At 35.7% G+C, this 19,754-nt stretch overlaps 2 protein-coding genes across 6 annotated transcripts in view; one reads left to right on the forward strand and one right to left on the reverse strand.

Moving 5' to 3' along the window:
- The window catches only part of LOC102602665 (ubiquitin-like-specific protease 1D), a 30,044-nt gene extending 13,759 nt beyond the window's left edge, over window positions 1-16,285 (forward strand). For 2 of the 5 annotated variants that reach the window (XM_006341791.2, XM_006341793.2), the window contains 9 exons: window positions 994-1,073; window positions 1,424-1,453; window positions 1,564-1,659; window positions 7,146-7,242; window positions 8,940-9,037; window positions 12,537-12,659; window positions 13,734-13,845; window positions 15,183-15,290; window positions 15,381-16,285. In XM_006341791.2, coding sequence (XP_006341853.1) covers window positions 994-1,073; window positions 1,424-1,453; window positions 1,564-1,659; window positions 7,146-7,242; window positions 8,940-9,037; window positions 12,537-12,659; window positions 13,734-13,845; window positions 15,183-15,290; window positions 15,381-15,482 — 846 coding nt within the window. In that variant the 3' untranslated portion in view covers window positions 15,483-16,285. The remainder of the gene's footprint in view (window positions 1-993; window positions 1,074-1,423; window positions 1,454-1,563; window positions 1,660-7,145; window positions 7,243-8,939; window positions 9,038-12,536; window positions 12,660-13,733; window positions 13,846-15,182; window positions 15,291-15,380) is intronic. The other 3 variants (XM_015306331.1, XM_015306332.1, XM_006341792.2) reach the window with 3 other exon arrangements.
- LOC102603455 (serine/threonine-protein kinase STY8-like) lies at window positions 15,891-18,840 on the reverse strand. Its single transcript, XM_015306333.1, has 4 exons — window positions 18,441-18,840; window positions 17,804-17,910; window positions 17,008-17,686; window positions 15,891-16,923 (listed from the first exon to the last, which is right to left on the reverse strand). Exons 1-3 carry the CDS (start codon window positions 18,676-18,678, stop codon window positions 17,120-17,122), a joined length of 912 nt encoding a protein of 303 aa, XP_015161819.1. The 5' UTR covers window positions 18,679-18,840; the 3' UTR covers window positions 15,891-16,923; window positions 17,008-17,119.
- Between the last annotated feature and the right edge of the window lie 914 nt (window positions 18,841-19,754).

Consider the following 19,754-nt stretch of genomic DNA (forward strand, 5'->3'; position numbering starts at 1 on the left):
ATCTTCATTTGTATATCCAATGATTTGCTTATGTCCTCAGTCTTTGTAAAGTAGTCTTTTCCTGGAGAAGATTTATGTCTGGAAGAATGCGAATGACTGCATTTCAATGGTTGTCACAAGGAGAATCAAAGAACTGACTTACAACGCTAACCAGGAAAGCAATGTCAGGTCGAGTTGCAGTGAGATAATGCAATTTTTCTACCAACCTCCTATATCTTCTCGGATCAACAAAATTTGATTGTTGCTCCATATATACCCAATCTTTGAGACCCCCATGAAGAAAAACGTTTGTAATATTCATATGGTAGAGTCCAATAGCAAGAAGTAAAGAACAACCATAGATAAAAAGAGACGGAGTAAAGCAGTCTTAGCCACAGGAGTGAAGGTATCATCATAGTCAAGATGAAAAATCTGTGTAGCCTTTGGCAACCAGTCATGCTCTATCAATCTATCTATCAGGGCCAACCTTCATGGTATATAACTAATGACAACCAATTGGAGACTTACCACTAGAGTGTAAGGCAAATATCTCTTAATCATAGCTTGTCGCTGGCCTGGGTGAGAAAAAGGTTCACCTGTAGTCCTACGAGCAGTAATAGATGATAGTGATGATACAAAAACAGAACGAGCTGGTAACGAACAATGATAATTTCGACAAGTATAGATAGGATTGGGACTACAAATACAACGAATACCTTTATGAGCGGCAATGGGAGAACTCTTCGTAGACAAGTTCGCAGCCACAAGTCGGCAACCTGCAAAGAGTCTGGTGTCAGTTGTGAATTGTCCTGACCAGATGAAGAGTGCAGACGACGATGATAAGTCAAAAAAATTTCTAAGACATTTTGGAGGGACATGATGAATTGTTGTAGCCTCTCTTGCTTTATTTATTCTTTTCCCCCTGAATATAGTTCATTCTCTTGGAAACCATTAACTTCTGCTTCATTCCTAATGTGATCTTTCTTGCCATTTGAAAATTCATCATTTTCCCAGGGGCAGGCTGTTGTTCTAGTGGATGAGGAGGATCCTGATGCAATTAAAGAGACAGAGCCAGTGGACCAGGTAATTGAACGGTAATATATTACTCCCTCTGTCCCAATTTATGTGACTTACTTTCCTTTTTAGTCAGTCCCAAAAAGAATGACACATTTCTATATTAAGTAACAATTTAACTATAAAATGTCTATTTTTTTACCCTTAATGAAATGATTTACAGCCACACAAATTTCTATCATTCATTTTGGACCACAAGTTTTAAAAGTCTTTCCTTCTTTCTTAAACTCCGTGTCGAGTCAAACTACCTCACATAAAATGGGACGGAGGGAGTAGTAAATTAACATTTTCTCAAAGTTACATACCAACATCTGATATGAGTGCTAGTGAGAAATTGTTGATATCTCTTATATTCCTCTTTTTCCTGCAGAAAGGCAACCACGATATACTATCCTTCACGGTATGACATGAATCACAACCTTATTGATCCAGTATGCATTACTTATTACCTTGGGGAGTACCATTTTTTTGATTGCTTACGATTTCTTTATTGTTTTTGCACTGACATAGGGTTGATCCCGAATCCGTTGAAATTTGTTGTTTGGACATGGAATCTCTAGCACCTGAAGCATATTTGTCATCGACTATAATGAATTTCTACATCCGGTGAGTCAACAAAATATTTCGTCTAATAGTAACATTGTTGATTGATGAATAGATAGATTAGACATATATTGGAAAATAGGTTCCTTTGAATTTTCCCTAAGAAAAAGGAAAAAAATTATAAAAGGAAAAGAAGAATGAAACTAAAGAATCTTCATGTCAGTTCCAAAGAAAATTTTCACCTTCTGAACAAAGAGATGTTTCCTAACTTTCTGTTCCAATTAAAGCAATCTCTAGTCTAATGTCAATTATAGAGCTTAGCTGATTAAATATATGTTGTGTCATGCACATATACAGACACAGTCATGTAATATATATATATATATTTATTTATTTTTTAAATTTATTTATTTTTCTGAAATCTTGTGTTTGTATTTGATGGGTACCTCTGTAATATCGTTTTGCCTTTTCCCAACACCAGCTATCATTTGGTACTATTGCTAGTTAGCCACCTAATAAATACCAACTAACTAACTAACAAAAATTGCTTGTGGACTTGATTTTTAGCAGCTGGTTTGGATAATCTGTTCACTGTCTTTATAGAATGAAATTAACTTCTGGGATGCATGAAGTTGGTCAACACTTACGTTATATTCTTTCTATCAAATGTATCATTATATTTTAACATTATAGAAGTAGTTGCATGTTATAAATAGACATTAAAGAAGTAGTTGCATGTTAAAAATAGATATTTTTTATGTTCTCCGCTTTCCACAACCGTAACACTTGTCATTCCGATTACTTCATCCTTTTTTTAAAAATAATAATTTCCAGAGTCTTTGCTTTAGGGATCATTCCTTCTTACTTTATAGTAGTTATTGTTCCGGTTCTAGAAGGTATAGCTCTCCCTTCAACTTTTTCTTTGAAATCAGAAACTGTTCCAATATCCTAGTAAGATAGGCAAGCGGACGGAGAACTAGACTTAGGCGGTGTTTGGATTGACTCTTTTTAAAGTAGCTTATAAGTTAAAAAGCTAAAAGTCATAAGTTGGTCATACCTAACTTATGGCTTTTAGCTTATTTTTGTACTTTTTTGGTCTAAAAATAGGTTCTTAAAAACACTTTCCATCTTTCCCAAACACCTCCAAAATAAAAAAATGAGCTTAAAACTACTTAATATAACTCAATCCAGACACCCTCTTAATACTTAGCACCGGTAAGAGTTACCACGGTGTGACCAGGAGGTCACAAGTTCAAGTTGTAGAAACAACCTCATGCAAAAACGCAAGATATGTTGCATACAATAGACCCAACGTGATTAAACCTTTTCTAGGATCCTGAGCATAGAGGGAGCTTAGTGCACTGGAATGACTTCTTTAGCACCCAAGCACGTGTCTTATTTCTTTCATCCAGAGACAACAAAAAGAGATCAAAGCAGAATGAGTGTGTGACGGACATTTGGTTCCTTTAACTCCCTTCCAAGCAAACCACCTATTTTTTTCATATACCCATATATGACAAATGTATCTAACTTGCCAAATGAAATATCATTTTAACGAATAACATAGGTATTGGCTCTTTAGCCTCATCATATAAAAGAGATACTATTTCATTCAGGTATGTCGTAATGAGGATCCATATCGAATACAAAATAACCCAAAGTACATCTATGTAGCCTCTAGGACAACCAAATGGAAAATACTCTGGACGTAAATGGTTGTGCAAAAGAATTATGTAAACTAGGCCTCCATCGAACATATAATGTGGTTCACCAAAAGTATGGAGGAGAGGATGAACTCTAGCTCATGTGCACGTCACCTACAACTCATGTCCTTGTAATGAAACAATGACAATACGCAGACAAAGTCGTGAGTGCCATGTGCACTAAGTGTCAGACGTACTCCTCAAGTTGTGGGACAAGATTTGACGGAACATGCATAATATATGACATAAGTAGAACATTTATCTTTTTTTTTTTTTTTTGAGAAAGGTAACATTTATCTTTACATGCCAACTATAACTCATAATGTGCATATGCATCCTTGCAATTGATCTCGTTCCTCAAAAAGTCATATTTGGCTCTCTAGGGGCCATAATCATAATAATAATAATATAAGCATATCCTTTATGCTGAGAGTACCACCTGTAGGCGAGACAAGATGTGCCACAATTAGGACCATGAATTACTCTTCTCCGTTATTTATAGCAACTCCAAAAGCATTTCATACACAATATGACACTATTGGCCTAGTTTTCATAAAAATATTCCAAATGTCACACCATTAACCTCAACTAATATTCTTGTCATTCAAGGCCTCACTATACATTTATACATTCCAATATATAGATTAGGTGCAAATATGTGATGGACTTTGTATTCAAAATCATATGGAGATCATAGTCATCATAATGTTCACATTCATATTGTAGGATCATTCTTGAAAACAAAATACATGCAACATAGGCATTACTTCATATTTCAATTCATAATGCAAAATAAGTCTTTAACACTTCATATGGAATCAAGATAGTGCATATAACAGTAGTTAATCAAAACTCATGGCATCACGAGCACAAATCAACATTTTAAATCATATTTTGAAATCATGCATTTGGAGAGAAGGCCACAAAAAAGATTTGTCCTCAACTTGCCTCAATCTTTATTCTTGCCTTTCAATCACTTGACGCACCAACACCTTTGATATGTTTAATCTACATAATAGCATCTCAATTTTTCCATTACATGACAAACATATCATAACTCATTTAGGTCTTGAGCGTTGGTTTCAAGACTACCTAAATCTGTAATCACCTCTTGATAAGAATTTAGCCAGTTATATCAAATAATAAGAAGATAAAGTGAAAGTGAAAGTACTCGTCACATTTAGACTTGACAAGTGTATTAATGATTGACATGACTATTTTACCACACTACCTGTTAGGAATTTGCTTTTGCTGAATACAACATCTGCTCATCCCCAAATGGATCTAATGAGAAACTTTTTCCTCTCATTTTGACTTTGAACAAGTCCTGGCCAGAGGAATCCTTGATCAAGCAATATTTATCTTCAAAATAAAGTTTGAAACCTTTTTCTAACAGTTGACCTACACTTAATAAGTTCCGGTCTAAGCCAGGTACATAAAGAACATCTGCTATTGTTTTTGTACCTGCTTGTGTCTCAACTCCAATAGTTCCTATTCCTTTTGCTGGAATGTGGCCACCATGGCCTATTTTAATCTTTGCAACTCGAGTAGGCTTCAATTCTTTGAAGAGTTCTTTATCATTAGTCATGTGATTTGTGCATCCGTTGTCAATCAACCACGACTCGCTTGAAACATTGCTTGCAAAACATGATGCAACAAAGAGTTGATTCTTCTCCTATTCATTAACAACTCGAGCATCTACATCCTACTGCTGAGTTTTGTTCTTACAAATGATTGCTTCATGCCAAAACTGATTGCACAAACTGCACTTAGCATCAGGCCTTCTTCAACACTTCAAAGGTGCGTGTCCGATTTTGCCACAATGCTTACAGGGAGGGTAGTTTCCTTTGAAACTACTTGTTTTGTTTTTGTTGTTGCGTGCTGCACCGTCTCCATCTGTTGGTTGGTACTTCTTGTTCTTCTTTTTCTTATATCATCCATCATCTTGATGCTTGGTTGGTAAGGCTCCTTCAACCGCTCCTTCTTGTCTCATAACACGCCATTGCTCTTGTGTTTGAAAGGTACTTAAGAGTTCTGTTAGTGTAATATTGGACAAGTTTTTAGTATTTCCTAAAATTGTAATGGTCGCCTCAAATCTTCCACGTATCGTTACAAGGATTTTCTCAATGATCCTTGAATCGTTAAAAGTGGAACCCAACAATCTGACGTGATTTGTTATGTTAAGAAGTCTGTTAGAGTATGATACAATTACAGAGAATTACAGAGTATGATACAATTACAGAGAATTACAGAGAAGAAACAAATTCCAGGAGTAATCTCGAGGAATATGAACAGCTAGTTCAGGGATTAAAACCGAGAATTCAGCTAAAGAGAGAAATATAGAGAGAAGAAAACAATCTTATTATCAATCAAATGAATGATTGTCAATGATCTAATACAATCCTTTTATAGGCTCCTAGAGATTGCTAAAACAGTTAAAATCCACAGCTACAATAATAACATAATTTAACCATAAAATCCACAGCTACAGTAATAACATAATTTAACCATCTAACAGTGCTAACTGTTCTAACTAACTCCTGGACTTGTTAACAGAATTTGCTAGTTATCGATTAGTTCTCCTTTTGCTAACTTGTATCAATACCCCTCCGTAAAGAACAAACTTGTCCTCAAGGCTGAAAAGAGGGAAATCTATGCTGCAATTCAGAAAGATATTCCCAAGTTGCCTGATCAGCTTCCAAACCTAACCACTGGACAAGCACTTGACCCACGGCTTTGTTACCCTTCTTAACCAACCTCCTCTCAAGTATAGCTTCAGGCGTCGGACAGTAGGGACTGGAAAGCTGTAGGACTGGAGGATGAGAAATGTCCCGAGGCACCTCATGGCATCTCTTGAGCTGAGAAACATGAAAAATGGGATGGATCAACACATCAACTGGAAGCAGCAATTTATAGGCCACTGCACCAACCCGTGCGTCAATGATATAGGGGCCATAATACTTTGCTGCTAGCTTGTTGAAAGGTCGAGCAGCCACTGAAACTTGTCTATAAGGTTGCAGCTTCAAATACACCCAGTCACCAACTGCAAATACCCTGTCTGATCTATGTTTGTTAGCCAAGTCCTTCATCCTTTGTTGTGCCCGACTGATGTGAAACTTAAGCAACTCAATAATTGCCTCTCTTGCTTCCAAGGACCTGTCAACCATCTCGTTAGCAGCTTCTCCAACCAAATAAGGGAGATGAATAGGTGGTTTTTGAGGTCTTGGTAACTTCTGCTTGAAATTGTTACCCTCATATGATCTTTCTTCAATTGGTTCGACCATTGGAGTCATTAAATAATCACACAAAGATAAAAGTCACGTCAACTGGCATATAAATCCTCATGTTAGCGTGATATTACATTACGGCCTGAACTTCTCTATCAATGGAACATAACCTTAACTCACCAACTGTGTCAACCTTATTTTAGTAACCAGTAAATTAAAAGATTGGTGGTCAAATAGTTTCCATAGTGTTGCTAGCAGTGTTATCAAAGGCGCGCTTAAGCCTTGAAGCGAGGCTCAAAACGTGTTGAGTGTTTCGCCTCGCTTTATGTGCGCTTCAGTGTCGTCATCCAGGTTCTAAGGCAAACTTTTCCTTGCCAATGAGCCTCTTATGAAGAAGTGACACTAAACAATTGATATTTCACTTTATATTGTATTTTTTTCTCCCTTTACGCCTTTTTTTCATCAAACCCACCTTTTATTTGTGCTTAAAGCCCCCATGGACCTTAGAGCTTTTTTGCGCTTTTTGCCTTTGATAACACTGGTTGCTAGTAGGAGCAAGATGAAATTTGCACCGACTTTCTCTATCTGCTATACCCTAATTGCATTGTTTTGTTGTCAGGTACCTCCAGAAGACAAAACCTCATGCAGATGTCGATGGGTATCACTTTTTCAATACATATTTTTACCAGAAGCTCAAAGAGGCTGTACTGAGCAAGGTATTATCTTCCCTCTGAGAGAAAAAAATTTCATGCAAGTTTAACTAAGCTTATCTTTTCTAATTTTCATATTAATAACTATGTTACATGAACTTGGTTACCAAGTATAGATCGATTAGTGGTGTGTGAACAATAGCGTACACATGATCTTTTGTAAGTGAATCGACATTTAAATAAGTAAACAAATTGTTAATTAATGAAAATATTATTCAAATCATATTTATTAAAACAGAACTAATGGAAATTACTACATCTTTCCTAGAAATACACATTGCATGAGTAATTTTTTCTTTCAAGTTTTTGCTTGAACCTGTTCAATATATCAAATATTATATTGTCCAAGTAAATATGTAAGTTGTATGCTTGGTAGGCTGGTACATTTGTTCATTTCTGATTAAGCTGTTGCTGGATCGGCCCTACACAAAACCTGATTTTTAGCAGATATAGGGAGAGTCACTTGATTAGAAACTAAAAAAATAGGAAAATCTGGCGCTGCACTGATTCGAACTCCAATCACATAGTAATCTAGGAACGCGCTTGGTCATCGATCTAGGAAGATCAATTAGTTAGGTTGAGTCATATTTAATATTTCTATACCTATTCTGTTTTAACATATTCTATATAAATCTATAAAATGTGAAATTTTCCGACCATTTTGTATAACGTCCTGCCTGTGTGTGAAAATATCTAGTTTGGGGCATGTATGTCCTTTGCTAATTTTTAGCGTATTTCTGAAAATTCTGTGCAAAGTAGTCATGGCATACAGCCATACACATTGACACGGGTTAGTGAAGACAAATGAAAGTTTATGTGTTATAGATCAATACTGAGCTTGGTAGATGGATCTCAAAAGTACTGAGTCTTGTTTGAAGCTTCTTTTTAATGGGCAAATGTGGCGAAGAGAGCGTTAGAGGAATTTTTTTGTATCTCTCTTTTTATGGTGTAAAGAGATTGGTTTAGAGGATTCAGAACAGCTCGTAGAATTATTAGGATCCCTGTAAGTATTCAGTTTTCTGTATCTTCTTTTGAAGGTCCCCAGCATCTCCTTAATGCTGAGGAATACAACATTACCCATTTTCCAAATAAAACATGGAGAAGAGAGCATCAGCCTCGTCTTTATTTATTTATTCTGAAAAAGATTGAATATTTAAGGTAAAATGACCCTGTAAAAGGTACTTAGACTCTTAAACTCTGATTGATTGTTGGTGTATTAGTCTTTCTCCTAATATTTATTGTCTTTATATTATCTTTGTTGAAGTATGCAACCATCTCATCTAAATGTTCAAACTGTTGGAGAGAGCACTCTTTTACATAATTATTATCTCTCAACAAACTTTTCATGTGCGGATCTCATTCTTTTTTTATGGGCCAAACACGTGGAAATCTTTTGATAATGTGTTACAGTGAGACTTGAACCCAATATATCTGCTATTCTGATACCATGTTGAAATGTGCTTAAGCTTTAGAGAAAACACACTTTTATTTCGTTAATTATGTCTTCATATGCAGTATGGATGCTTTGAAGACATAATGTAAAGTTGCAGATGACTATGCCATTTGTACTTGATTTTCTGATGGAATATATGCTGAACACTCAGGAACTATTTGATACTATCTATATTTTCTTTCCTAGTTCTTGCAGTGTATCAATCTTTCGAATATCAGTAAATCTGAATCCAATTCCTAATTCTCTACAGCAGAATGAAAAGGAAGCTTCATTTGTCAGATTAAGAAGGTGGTGGAAAGGGGTGAATATATTTGAGAAAGCCTATATATTTCTTCCCATACATGAAGAGTAAGTTGTGTGGTTCCTTTTACCATGGTTTGATTTACAAAGATTTAATTCAAGTATGCTATATTTGGAGCTTTTTTATTTGGTTTGTTTGTGTTGAAGAATGGCAAAAGTCCCACATTGATGGTTAATGGTTAATGAGATGGGTGGACCCCTTATAAGGTTTGAGCAATCCTCCTGCCTTTGAGCTACCTTTTGGGGTGTGAGTTAGGCCCAAGACCTAATTTAACAGTTTGTATTAGGATCTTATAATTCTTATGCATATGATTTAGGATCAATTGGAGTGATTCATTCTTTGTAATCATGTAATTAGATTGATTTCGTTCTTTTCTTAGGACACGTACTGTACTATTTAACCCCAATTAGTTGAGGGAGCAACATAAGTGAGACTGAGTCAATGCAGTTAGTAAGGAAATAGTAATTGTCGAAGAGAAATCCTGTTGCTGAACAATGTTTTTGGAAACTTAGCAGTTAGTGCTGTTCGGAGGTTTCTTGGTTCTCCAGGAGTACTATGTATATACCACAGTACCACCAGCATAATAAGAACCCTTGTGCAACCCCACCCAAGGAATTCAGCTGATGTAGGGTTGTTCACGCATCTTCATGTTCCATTACCTAAATCATATCTCCGACGTGTGGCTAGAAAGAGCAATTGAGGAGGAAATGAAAAGGGTGGTGGGTTGTTTTGCGGGTGATAAAGCATCGGAACTTGATGGTTTCTATTTGGAAGACAGTTAAAACTGATGTGATGGATACTATTGTTGAGTTTCATGAAAGAGGGGAATTCGAGAAAACTATGACTGCTTCATTCGTTGTCATCATCCCAAAAGGGAAGGAGCTACGAGCATGAAAGACTATAGACTTATTAGTATAATAGGAAGCATCTATAAGATCATCTCTAGGGTGATTTCTATTAACTTAAGAAGGTGTTAGACGATACTGTCTCTACTTCGCAGAATGTTTTGTGGAGGGTAGACAAATTCTAGATGCAGCGTTGGTGGGAAACAAAGTAGTGGATTGAAGGAGAAAGCAAGGAGTGGTAGGTGTGTTGTGCAAACTTGATCGTGAAAAGGCCTAGGGTCATGTTAACTGAAAATTCCTAGATTCCATTATGCTTCAAATGGAACTTAAGGAAAATTAAAGGAAATGAATTTATTTTTGCATCTCTTCAGTGAGATTTCCTGTCACCAATGCTGTTTATTCTAGTTATGGAAGCTTTAAGCAGGATGATGGATATAGCTGTCTTGCGGGGTTACTTGAGGGGCTTGATTTTGTTGCGGTTAGGGGTGAGGGACAATATCAATGTCTCACTTAGAGATACCACTTTGTGTTTCGGTTGTGGTTTGTGGAGGAATATCATGGAGGAATGGGATTATGCTTTGGAAAATATCTCAGTCAAGGTCCAAGATGGAAGAAGAGTAAACTATTGGGGGCATAAATGGTGTGGAGACATATTATTGAAAGATGAATTTCAGAGATACGGAATATCTTACCAAAGAAATTCGACAATACAACATATTAAGGGGACACACGGTGGAGGTTTTTTGGGACTTGAGATTTAGAAGGGAATTTCAAGATTGGGAAGTTCTTGAATCCGGTGATGAACCAGACGATTGGTGGTGGGGCTTGGGGAACGATGGCGTGTTCTCTGTGAAGTCCTTCTATGAGAAACCATTGGTTAGAGAGGAGAATGTTTTTCCATGTAATGCAACAAGGATACCAAAGGTGCCATGGAAGGTGTGTTTTTTCACTTGACTAGCTGCAAGAAGGGTGATTTTGATAGCAGAAAATCTTAGAAAGCAAAATGTTGTTTGCGTTAGTTGGTGTTACATGTGTAAGAAGACAGGTGAGGATGTGGATCTTCTTCTTCTACATTGCGGGCTAACCATGAGTTATGGTGGGAATGTGTTTAGGTGGTTACACTCCGTGGGCAATGTCAAAAATTGTGAGAGAGTTGATGTTTAGCTGGAGGACCGGAAGCAGAAGGAAAGGGCTAGGAATGTGGTTCCACTTGCGTTAATGTGAAATGTTTGCAGAGAGAAATAGTAGAGGTTTTGAAGGAGTAGAGTCTAGTTTCTCCCAGTTGAGGAGCAGTCTCCGTTCCCTTGTATTTTTTTGGTGCTCACATAAAGTTCCTTGTTGTATAGATGATTGGGTGGAGTTTGTAGAGCATAGTATCATTTTGTAGATTCTTTACCTTTTGTTTTACCCCTTGTATATGGCATTTTGGCCATGTATATAATTGAAAATATATTTACCCGATGAAAAAAACAGTTCTCTGTATCCTCAAAGCATCTTAAATTTCTTTCCTTCCAAATTCAGGGGCCATCCTCCATCTACTCGTGTTCTTTGCCATTAATCCTGCTTCCTCCCAACTCTATAGAGCTTCTGTAATCTTCCCGGGCATAATCCAGGATATGCTTTTAAAATTAATGAAAATTCCCCATTCTGTCACCTAGCAATGTAGGAATAGATGGTTAACTGACTATCTCTGCCTTAACTCCACATAGAAAGCATAAGGAGCACATTGTGATCTTTCTTCTCATTAAATTGTCCTGTGTGAGGACAACTTCCTTTGCCAAAAGCCACTCTAAACAAGCTACTTTGTGTGGAATATTAGTTCTCCAAATATGCTTCCAACGCAAATTATCAATCTGCTGATTAGACTGGTTCATCAGTCGATAGGCTGCATTCACCATAAAGCACCACTGTTATTACCTTGCCGCCTTAATACATCTTTCCCTGCCTGGAACCCACTTAATACATCCTTTCACCTAGCTTAAAGGTTTAAGCATGCCTCAAGAAAGCCTTTAGCAAAACATGGTATGGTGTGCTGGCGGTTCTTCTCCGTCGTCATATCAACTGATTGTCCTAGGTAGGAACTCTGTATCAAGACAGACAGGCTGGTGAAAATCTCATTCTTAAAATCATCTCTACTTGCCCACTCACACGACTTAAAGTCTCCACTTCACACCTACCAGGTTTCTATCTTGGGTGGTTGTACTTGTCAGCAGTCACATCTCAATCTATGTAGGTGCTACATACGCAGGTCAACCAGCCTACCCACATTGACCAGTTCAGCTGGTAGTCCTTGTTAGCAAAGTCATTGCTCATGTCCCCCTCCACCCCCAACAACATAACGAGATCACTGAATAGGGAATAGGGAACTACTTTTTTTGTTGAGTTATAATAGTTTTATTGATGATGGAAAGAGAACTCTATACAAGTGGTAAATTCCGGTGATTTATTTACCTTTTCTATCTTTTGTTAATGACTAACTAAGAGATCATAATTTTTTCACAAAATGGAATAATAATAATAATAATAATAATAATAAATGAAACTTAGATATCCTTTCTATTGGTAGTTGGCCTAGGAGTTCATTGACTTCACTCCAAGTTATTTTTGTCAGTTTTGGTGCATTTACATAACTCTTTGTCCTCTTGCACTATTTCTGTTGAGTTGCTATTGATGTCCTTGTGTTGGTTCTTCTCCTTTGTAGTCTTCATTGGAGCCTGGTTATAATTTGCATACCAGATAAAGAAGATCAACTGGGGCCAATTTTACTTCACTTGGATTCATTAGGGCTTCACTGCAGCAAGTCCCTTTTTGCTACCATAAGAAAGTAAGCTGAACTCTGTCGTTGGCTGTTAAATAACGTGACATCCATGCTACAGAATTTATTTCTTGTAAATTGTAGTTTTGATTCAGAGTTGTTACAATTATTGACTGCAGCTACATCTTGTTTCTGATTTGCCATAACTTCACCGTTGTCATGATAATAATGCATATGCCAGAACCCCTTGCCAGCGGGGTGGTCCAGTGGTTTGGGCTTGGGACTTCCATGCTGGAGGTTTCAAGTTTGAAACCCCTTGCCAGCCTAAGCAATCGGTTTGCCTTCTGGGTCGGTGCGTGCCTAGTGCGGGTTACCTCTCTTGTGTGGTTTGCAAGCTACTGCATAGGAGCGGGGTTTTTACCCTGTGTGCACCCAAAGGGTAGCGGCTGCGGGCTTCCCTTGTCATAAAAAAAAATTGTATATGCCAGAACCATTTTGACATTATTTCTGAACGTAGGGATTGTATAAGCTATAACTTGACCATTCAAAATTTCTTGTGCTATATTGTTCTTGTTTATGATATGCTACAATATAGAAATGATAACTAATTACAGCATGAATTGTAACAGCTTGAGAACTAAAGGGGCAGAAATTAGAGTTCTGTTATCATACTTGTGCTGGACAGAAATGGGAACTTTATCAGGCTGATCAATTTGCATGGTAAAATTAGTGACACTTGGGAGGTTAGGAGGGAAAGACCCCAATACCAAATGGGAATTCTTGCATGGCTATATCCGTGCTAATTCATTTCCATTCAATATGCCTAAGGGAGAAAATAGTTTGCTGTTGAGATCTGGAATGCCTCAACAGAAAAGTCAATATTGCTTACTACTTTGTCTTGTTGAATGAGAAATTGACAGGGTTAAGAATTCTGGTCTCTTTCAGGTTTTCGTACTTAAGTTATATATTTATTGTTTGGATGTTTCGATTGCGGCTTTTTGGCCATTTTACAGTATTGTAGCTTCATAATCTGAATATTACAATCTTGAGGCTTAGTCTATTATAACCAATTTTCTCTTCAAACTTGCGGTAAGATAACATTTTGAACTGTAAGCTTCTTAAACCTGGAGACTTTTCCTGCAGATTTTTGGTAGAAGAATGGAAATTCTTAAGACAAGGAGAAGTGCCAGCTCTTCCTATTTCAGACAAAATATGGGAAAATCTTCCACGAAGAATTGATGAAAACATCATTCAGGTATTCTTTCATTTGCAACTTATGGCATGAAGCAGTCTTTGGAATTCTTTTCATACCAGAAGCTATCTTGTCCATTCAAATACCTTGTGATACAGGGAGTTTGGTTTGGCTGATATAGGATGTGAGCTTTTGTTTTGGGAATTTGCTTGGAAAAATTACTTAAATACACAACTTATTTTACTATATTCTCTAAAATTTCCTACCATTTGACAAAATTACAAAAATTCCTACTCTCTCCTATTCTTGGATACATCACTTTATGTGATCTATCAGTCAGATACATCACTTTACGCGATATATCGGGACGTATGAGATGTATCAGGATGTTGAGTGATGTATCCGAAATCGAGATGCGATGTATCGGGACGTTGAGTGATGTATCCGAAATCGAGATGCGATGTATCGGGACGTTGAGTGATGTATCCGAAATCGAGATGCGATGTATCGGGACGTTGAGAGATGTATCTGAAACTGAAACGCGATGTATCGGGACGGTTTGGGATGTATCCGGATTCCACCAAATTTAAGGGATTTTTGTAATTTGAAGTCGGATACATCACTTTATCCAAAACCGAGATGCAACATATCGGATAGTTGAGAGATGTATCCGAAATCGGGACGTTTTGGGATGTATCCGGATTCCACCAAATTGAAGGGATTTTTGTAATTTGAAAAAGTAGGGATAGGATGTAACTAACTCTTTAACACTTGGGATTTGTGTAAAATTCTCAATTTGTTTTCTCATAAGCTGGGGCATGCTTGGAGTTTGTAGATAGTTTCATCTGAAGTGTGTGACCATCTCATCTTTTTTAATATGGGCAGTGGTGGGATTCTATCTCAGGACCTCTGTATGCTCTAATACCATGATGAAGTGTGCAACAATTTCATCTAAAAGCTTAAAGCTATTAGAGAGAGCACACTTATAACATTTAATTGTATTCTCAACAGTTTCTTTTCAGCTATATTGATGTATATACCATTTGCTGATTGTGTGGAAAGAAGTGGTTTCTCTAGTAGTGGAAAACATCAATTGGTGTTGCTTAGTTTGATGATCATCTGTTTTATGGGCTTAGGCTGTCATAAAGTTCCAAATTTTACCATACTGGCTCTGTTTTTCCTTTTTTTTTTCGTCTCTCTTTTCATGTTTTTTCTTGGTTAAAAGGTTATCCTAATAAAACTTATAATCAACTGGGGGAGGGTGTCTAAAACATTGACTCATTTGTGGATATTCCATTTGAGAAATTTATGAAACCTATAGAAGCAAACTTGTCTACATATATTGTGACTATGTCTGCAAGTTCACGGAAACCACTTTCCTTGAAATTTTCTGGTAACAGGTCCCACAACAAAGAAATGAGTATGACTGCGGTCTGTTTGTTCTTTTCTTTATGGAGCGTTTCATTGACGAAGTTCATAGAAGGCTTAAAAAGAAGGATTTCACCATGGTATAACTTTTGTTTTATTTATTGCTTTCTCCAATTTTTGGTTGTTGAACAATTGCATCAGTCGTCGATTTAAAATGATCCTATTGTCAGTTTGGAAGAAGGTGGTTCAAACCTGAAGAAGCCTCTTGTTTGAGGATGAAAATCCGCAGAATACTCGAGGAAGAATTCAAGAATGCGAGTGAGAATGATTGATATTTTTGGGATTGCTACTGTGTACAGGTAACTACTCTTGCTCAAAGAAATCCACTAGCAGTTTTTCAGCATAGACTAGGAACTGCTAATCACCAAAGGTCATGACATGCCTGCCTTGCATAGCTGTAAAGTTGGATACTGTCGTCAGTCACGCATCAACCATAAACAGGCAGAGGATTTAGTATAACTGATATTGACCCATCCAATGGGAAGAAGAAATACACTAGACTTCCCTGGGAAATATATACATTGTACAGAAACCATAATTGAACAATCACCAAGGGGAAAAAAACAGAAGATTTGGGCGATGCATCGATATTGACCATCTGCTGAAGCGAGTAGCCCCTAAAACCAGAAGCTGCAGCCATGTCCATTTCAAAGATGGAAGGTATCTATGGATCACCAGTTCCCCCCTCCCCCTCTCTCGATTTGTGGCAGTTTTCCTTCTGCTAAAAACAGTTTCACATGTTTGCATTGAAGCGAACAAAATAAGTGAAAGCTCTAGCTTAATGAAGAAACAACTTCTTCACGTCCTTTTGGTTAAGGCAGCAGTTTTTACTGCTGCTTCCCACTTGATAGTTTATCAAATGAGCCAATTCAGTTAGGATCCTATAGAACTTGTCTTTTTCATATTCAAAATTTGTTCTGCGACTATGTTTTCACCTCAAGAATTATTTGCAGAAGAAAAGATGGAGGGGCTCTGTACTTCCCAAACAAGCCTCCTAAACGTTGGTTTATCTGGGATTATGCAAGAAAAGTACTTGAATTTTTTTTATTCGAGGTCAGAGACAGTCTAAAGCCGATATTTGTTCTGCGACTATGTTTTCACCCTATTTGGACTTTTGAGTCCAAAGTAGGGTGTGTTTGGTATGGATGAAAGAAAATGTTTTTTTCAATATTTTCATATTTGGTTGGTCAAAAATATTTTTTCTAGGATCATTGTCCCCTCTCCATTCATCCAACGATTCCAGCCTCCACCCTTTGATCATCCCACCTTCAAACCCTCACTCCCCATCCCATCCCATCCCCTCTCCGTAGTGTTTTGCTAGATTGCATCTACGACTTCTGTTTCAATTTGATTGTCTTGTCTTGTCTTTGCATAAAATTTAAGAACGTAAAGAAGATTTTTGAATCTTGATATGCAAAATGTACCAAAAGAATGATTTCTCAAAAAATAAAATAAAATAAAAGAATTGTCCTAAACCTATCTATACAAGCTTCTATGACCAAAGTTAATCTATTGTACATTTTAATCCTTTCGGTCTAATCACTAATGAAAGCCAAAACAACCCTTTTCTGCAACTTGAGATGTGTCAATGGCTTCCAACATGAGCACCACCTCCTTCATCTCTGGCCTCTCTTTTGGGTCTGCATGCCAACATTGCTTCATTATATTGGCCACAACACTTGGACATTTGTTTGGTATTTCCGGCCTTAGACTCTAAAATTTCAAGAAATATATTAGTGATTGATATATTATTTAACGTTAGCTATAAAGAATATAACATAAAATTTGAAAACATACCTTGTAAATACATGGACTTGTGTGAGAAGAAGGAATTTTTCCATTATATGGAATTGAACAACAATATATCTCCCACAAACAAATTCCAAAACTATAGACATCACATTTATGATCATATGGTAGACCAATAAGTACCTGCATATACAAAATAAGACAATAACATTAATATAAGTAATAGAGAATTCATTTTTTTCCTTTTTGTAAATAAAAAAAGATTCAGAATGAGATATGTCACCTCAGGAGCCATGTAACCGATGGTGCCAATTTGGGCAGTCATGTCAAGAGGACATGAAGCCTCAATTCGAGAAACTCCAAAGTCAATTATTTTGACCCTTCCATCCTTGTCCATAACTAAATTACTAGTCTTTACATCTCTGTGAACAATTTTCTTAGAATGAAGGTAACTCAAACCTCTTGCAACATCTAATGCTAGTTGAATAACAGAATTCAATGGCAACTTTTTGATATGATTTTTTAAGAGGTGTGATCTGAGAGTGCCTCCAGGGACATATTCAACCACGATACCATATTCAAGTGATGGTTGTTTTTCCAATGAACGATATCTCGACCATGGGGTGCGATTGGTCAGCTCATTAATCCATCTTTTCAACCATGGTTTACCACTTGTAGATTCGGGTTTAATAATCAATTGGGGCAATCTTTTTGAAGCTCCGATTAACTGAAGAAAATCAAAAGGGTTTGACACTTGTTAGATGACATGAAAAACATATATATTTAAATGTATGCAATAAGTTAAATCAAGTGAGAAAAAACAAAACGAATAAAAATTAATTACCTTTGCTATGTTTGCGTGATGTAGGTTGTACCATATAGAAACTTCTTGCGTGAAAGCGTTTGTTAGTACATCCCTTCTCTTTTCATTGCTCAAATCAAGTATTTTTACTGAAAATTAATTAAAAATATTATGTCAGAAAGAATTGTAAAAAAAAAAAAGGTGAACATATATATTATTAACTATCGGAAATGTATGAATTTTTGTATATGAACATTACAGACGTGGAAGAATCAAATGGTATATTCTAGGGTTTTTCGTATATAGACTAATATTATTAGGGTTAATTGAAAGATCGTTGACAGTTTAACAATTTCAAATAATATCCTTTTCACTGTAAAAGTTACAAATTTGTCATATTTTTTTCCTTTTTCATTAGTTTGACGGTAAAAATTAAATCTTTGATAACTTTACAAACCTAACCCTAATAATATATATAGTAGTTAAACAGTTAGATTAGTTGAGATTAAAAAAAATAGCCAAAGCAATTATGTATATATATATAGGGTTTAGCAGTATAAGAAAGAAAGAAAAAAGTAGCTACATTATTAATTAGGGTTTAGCGCAGACATTAATTAGAATCAAGTAACTAGCTAATATAAGAAAAAAGATTAATGGTAGAATTAGTGATAATATATACCTGCAACTTGTTGTCCATTATAAACACCTTTGTAAACTGATCCGTATGCCCCTTCAGCAATAAGATTATTGACGTTAACTTTAAGTTTCGTAGGATCCAATTCCCATTCTTGTTTCTTCGTCACTTCCAACTTTTTGGACTCGTCACAACCCTTGCTAAATAGTTTATCTAAATGCCTCTCAAGTTGCTCATCCATTCTTTTCAAATCTGTCTTTGTTATAATTCTTGATTTCGCCATTGAACAATACAAAGAAGAAAACGTTAATGTTCGGTTCAGGGTGTGCTATAGCCTATATTTATAGGTATCAAAATCAAATTTGAAAAGGATAAGGAAAAGGGAAACTTGTGGAAAATAAACTTGGATGTTTTCTAATTATAATAGTATTTGGTTTACACAATTAACGTGGAGATTTTCTAATTAGATTATTTGGTTTACATAATTATATTTAATTTGTGTGTTATCTGTCTATATCTATATCTATATATAATTAAAAGTAAGAAAATCTAACCTAGGATCAATACATGCGTTATTTTTAGGACTATTTAGTTAATTATTATTTAAGTTAGGTGATAATTAATTAAATTTTGGAACTTTTACAACATTTTTTATAAATTTAAATTTTAAAAATTATTTTATTTTTGAAAAACGTTTTTATAGTTATTTTAATTTTCACAGTTTCTGTAAATACAAATTGTGAGAGTTTTGTAATCATAGTAATGATTTTTAATTTGATTTCATTTAAAAATATTATTACTATATTTATTTAAAAGTCAGCCATGAAAAAAAAATCCCTGTCGTGTTTCCGTTAAAAGCCCTAAAACAAAGATTAAAAAAAAAAAACTGTTGTGTTTGCATTTATAAACCTAAAGCAAAGATTTCGTGTATATATATATACTAGACATCGGAGCATGTGCTAGCACGGGCCCAATATGTATCATTTTTTGTTTCAATTTATGTGACAGACAAAATTAAAGAGTTAATCAAACTTTAATATTAATTTAAAATAGTTTAAATTTGTAATTATTGTTAACTATGGTAAAAATTTTTTTATGTCTTTTAGCATTCTAAATTGCTAATTATTGTTGTATGATTTGTAATATCTTTTACGCAATTTTGAAATAATAAAGGTTATTTCTTCTTTCTTAATTTATGTGGTACTAATAAAATTTCGAGATTCAATCAATTTTTTTTGTCTTTAAAATATTCTATTGTTAATTACTGTAAACTATTGTACTTTCTAAGTAATTTTCAAATAATATATATTATTTCATTTGTCCAATTTATGTGTCACCGATAAAATTTGAAGAGTTAAT

Source organism: Solanum tuberosum, unplaced genomic scaffold (genome assembly GCF_000226075.1).
Source record: "Solanum tuberosum cultivar DM 1-3 516 R44 unplaced genomic scaffold, SolTub_3.0 scf00029, whole genome shotgun sequence".
In the NCBI taxonomy this organism is placed as follows: domain Eukaryota; kingdom Viridiplantae; phylum Streptophyta; class Magnoliopsida; order Solanales; family Solanaceae; genus Solanum; species Solanum tuberosum.